Source organism: Leuresthes tenuis, unplaced genomic scaffold, assembly GCF_036924035.1.
Source record: "Leuresthes tenuis unplaced genomic scaffold, fLeuTen1.0.hap1 SCAF_7, whole genome shotgun sequence".
Lineage (NCBI taxonomy): Eukaryota > Metazoa > Chordata > Actinopteri > Atheriniformes > Atherinopsidae > Leuresthes > Leuresthes tenuis.
The window spans coordinates 20,228,941-20,233,216 of NW_027325361.1; the positions used below are offsets into that span (position 1 = coordinate 20,228,941).

General features: G+C 41.1%; 1 protein-coding gene across 1 annotated transcript; it reads left to right on the forward strand.

The window, feature by feature from the left end:
• Positions 1-239: 239 nt before the first annotated feature.
• Positions 240-2,945, forward strand: LOC140312108 (Rieske domain-containing protein). The gene is made up of 3 exons (XM_072389780.1): positions 240-565; positions 842-957; positions 2,307-2,945. Exons 1-3 carry the CDS (start codon positions 376-378, stop codon positions 2,403-2,405), a joined length of 405 nt encoding a protein of 134 aa, XP_072245881.1. The 5' UTR covers positions 240-375; the 3' UTR covers positions 2,406-2,945.
• Positions 2,946-4,276: the final 1,331 nt, after the last annotated feature.

Consider the following 4,276-nt stretch of genomic DNA (forward strand, 5'->3'; position numbering starts at 1 on the left):
TCAAGGGCTGTTTCAGTGCAGATTACCTTCTGCATCTGCAACAGGTCTACACCTCAAGCATGAGCGATATATATATTTTATTGGGGTCTGTAAGCAATATATGTGCTCGCCATTCATCATCAGTAACTTTCGAGCTTATGTGGCTGCATTACAGAGAAGTGGTGCTTGTGCACGGCGATGCCGCGCGCTGTGATGGGGTCCTGGCTTGTTTGCTGACAGGCAGCAGCGGACGAGCGTCGCATGCGCCGACCTGGTCGTAAACATGGAACATTTAAACACAGTGAAAAAAAACACAAACCGTTTGCGCTCATGGAGAAAAAAAACGAGGTCTGTAGCTGCGCAAATTATATAACCAAATAATTTTCGCCGTTATTAATGGCTTCTGGCGCCGGAGATGAAGAAGGAAGCACGGAGGGCGTCTCATGGAGACTCATAGGCCCTGTCTCGGAGCTTTCCAAGAAGCGCTGCCGTCTAATGTACTCCTCTCTCGGTTACGACGCTGATGTCTGCCTCTTTTATGTGAAGGGGGAGTTTTTTGCCATGGATGCCCGCTGTGCACATTCCGGTAAAACCCATAATAATTCTGGCATAGATTAACCCGTTAGCTACTTGTGACAAAAATAAAAGCAAGAGTCAGGGACGTTTGTTAGCTAAAATTAAATAGTAAATGTGAAACATTGAAAACTCTGTGTGGATGGCATACTGTACTACTGTAAATAAACACGCCCTGCCCCCTGCCGCTTAGGTTCTGTTTACCCGAAAGCATCAGCATCGCGTTTCCTCTGAAGGAAGGACAGTGTTGATAAGAGGCTGCCATTAACTGTTTCCTGTGTGAAAGCAGGCGGTCCTCTGTGTGAGGGGGACATTGAGGAAGCCGATGGAGTCCTGCAGGTCTTCTGTCCCTGGCATGACTATGACTTTGATCTAAGAACAGGGAAGTCAGGGACATCGTTGCAGGTTAGTGAAGAGATGTGTCCTCGGTGGTTCAGAATGCTCGTATTATCATACACAGAGATGCAAGTGCATGTGGAAGTGGAAACTGTGAATCAGATGCACATTTGTCAATCAGAACGTGCAAAGGAAAAGAGATAAGAAGGGATTTTATACGTCAGAGATTCAAATGGGTGTAAATTCTTCAGTCACACTGCATATGAATTTGGGCGACATCTGGAAGTTGGCATGAACACTCACTTTGTTAAATAATTCACTTCTGTCTGATGCAACAATCCGTATAGGTCGATCTGCTGTGAGAGGTCACCAGCGGGAAGTTGATGTTCCCTCTCATCATTAGTGTTATTGATATATCTTTTTTAATTAGTAGTTGCTGCACCCTAAGATGCCATGCATCACGGTCGTGTGTAATGGCTGTGGAAGACATTGTAAATGAGGCTCGATCAAGAGAAAGAGTACATAGAAATCATTCTGATTTGCTGGCATACCAGTGACTCATGCTTGTGCTTAAGGTTTCCAAAGGCTGTTTAAGGACAACAAAGGCAAAGTGATCAGTCTGTACTCCACTCAAGGCTGTATGCTGAATAAGCCTTGCTATCCATCCATTGTTTATAAAGCAGAATTTGCACGTGTACGATCTAAGAAGTATTTTTTTTATTATTTTTTTTTACCTAAACTGAGTCCTCTGCTCCCACTTAGCAGAGTTGATTGCTTCTATGACTTTTTTCCCCTTTCTCCATGTTTTTTTCTCCTCATAATTCCAGAGCCCAGACCACCAAATAAGACCAAAATAATAAAAAATTAGGTGAATTTTTTTCTGCTTCACCGATAAGTGTCTCAGCTTCACATTCTGTAAAACCGTGCTCCTTTTTTGCCGTCGCTTTCATTGCCATGCCTGTTCAGATGTGGTGCAGATGCTATTTTTTTAAGCAGTGTCTGCATGTATGTCTAGAAAAGGGAGTGGAAATCAGATTTGTGCATGTGTGTATAGTTTTACAATGATTGAGATTAATAAAAGAGCCATATGTATGCACGGTTTTATAAATCTGGTGAAAGGGGTGGGCATATTTCTGTCTTTGTGTCTACATACAGTTTTAGTTATGAAATCACACACTGCTTTATGCATCTGACCTTGACTGTTGTTCCCCTCTTCTTTTGTTGCAATGGATGACACAGAATGTGATGAATAATGTCATGTTGCTATTGTGTTGAGTTTTCACAGAAGAGCGCCCTACCTTTGTAACTAAAAAGATGTTAAATGCACTTATTTCTGTTCTTCAACACATGAAGTAGCGCAGAGTCGTTTGTTCCTTCCAGCACTCACATCTTTTCATCCTGTGTGTTCATTTTTACAGCAACAAGTGCATGAAGTCAAGCTGGAGGATGGAAGTGTGTACGTAAAGCATGTGAGCCGTCTCTCCTTAAAACCTTTTCCAGTGGATCAGAAAAACTGAATAACCTCAGCGCAGCTGCTTCGTCCTATTTTTAAGACTTCTTCCACAAACACAAGTCATCCGAAAACATTCCTACGCCTTATCTTCCCCTGCTCCTAGAGCTGCTTCTACTTTGACTGCTGTGAAGTCAGGACTGTATCGAGAAGATTGCGTGAAGAGGACATGACATCATGAAATGGTTTTTCTTGCTGGCATTCCAGGTGGAGAATCAACACAAGCACTGAACATGGAGAGTTGTGAGCCTACCGCCGATCCTAATAAAACACTAAACAGCAGCATATCGGCAACATGGAGAGGGAAATGTGGCAGTGTAAATAGGATTTCCCCAATGATAATTTTCTGTTTTTAAGATTTCCTGAAGATTATGTTATTATTAGAATTTATTTGAGCATTTAACACTACATTATTTTATAAAAAACAGCTAACTGTGGAAGACCTGAAACTCTCTCTGTCCATCTTGTTTCATTTATATATGTGTTGAGCAAAGCAAATGATTTAGTTTTGGGATTTCTGAAAATGTTCTGAACTGGAAAATCAAGTATTAATTTCCAGTATTCGGTTCTGAGTTGTTATTTAACACAGCCAATGATAAAGCTATTGGTTTTTAGGCTTGTGGCAGATTTACAATATATGAAAAGTGGAGCTTTAGAGATTTTATATGCAGTTAAATGGACAAAACAAACAGTAAGTTTGAGTGAAAACCATAGATTTTCTGTAAAAGATGGATTTAGCGTCCCAGTCTGAAAAGTTAAGCCACTGCAGGATGTGCTTTTTCTTACTTAGCTCCAGCAGTGGGGGGGCGACTCCAATGTTTGCCACAAAAATGTCTACAAGTCCACATGTATATATCTTTTACCTCTGTTAACATTTTCCCATATAAATGTATGTCCGCAGTCGCTGCTTTCAAGTCTTCTTCGAACCTGGTGTTTATTGTGTCAAATTTTTGCTTTATTTATAATTAGAGGCATCATAAGGCAAATCATTTTTCAGGCTAAAGCCACGTAACAAGTGGTTTCTAAAAATCAAAATGGCAGCAACCAGAATGATGCTGTCATGCCCTGAGGACACAAACCAATGAGTGGGATCACAGGGTTTTTTGGTGATGTATATGTTAACCGAACGCCATTCTGTCAATGTCTGTGATGAAATACCAACACCAGAAAGCACTGATTTTGTGTGTAGCCATGTAATAATGATGATAATAAAAAAAGAAAATTTTTTACATAATCAAAGTCTGACAGTGTCTTATTAAAAATGAATCTGTCCATGTTTTCTGTGAGAAACAAAGATTACATTTAGTCTTGAACTGTCAGAGAGTTGTGGAGTTGTGTGGCCTTGGATCAATTAAACATAAACACAATATCTCTCTCTGCATAAGAGTTCAGGCAGAAAGAGCACTAAAAGGGGCCCCGCGGTTACGATCGGTGGCAGCTTTAGTGCTAAAACGTCTCCATCAGCATTAATCTCCATTCCTGGCTTTTGCACAGACAGGTTTGTCTGCTACTGACGCAGTGGGATTTAAGAGGAACAGCTGGTAAGGCGCCGGTGGAAGGTTCACGCCCTGAAAAGCATCATTGACTGAAGGAAAATAAGTTTTTCTAGCTGTGTGCATGTGCACAATGATGCCAGTGTGTTTTCTTTCATCCCTCAGCTGTGAGAGCAGTCACTTAAGTTAAGGGAGATTCGGCTTTTAGGGGAAATTTCAGGATGAACCTAAAATGCATTGTAACCTAAACAGGTGAACTTAATGTGACCTTCTGTGAACTTTGGAATGCACATGTCTGTTCAATGTTTCAGTACTTTCAGTTGCTGTTCTCCAACGAGCTTAACGACAAAATGCACAGCAGGTGTTTGATACATGAATCGACCAA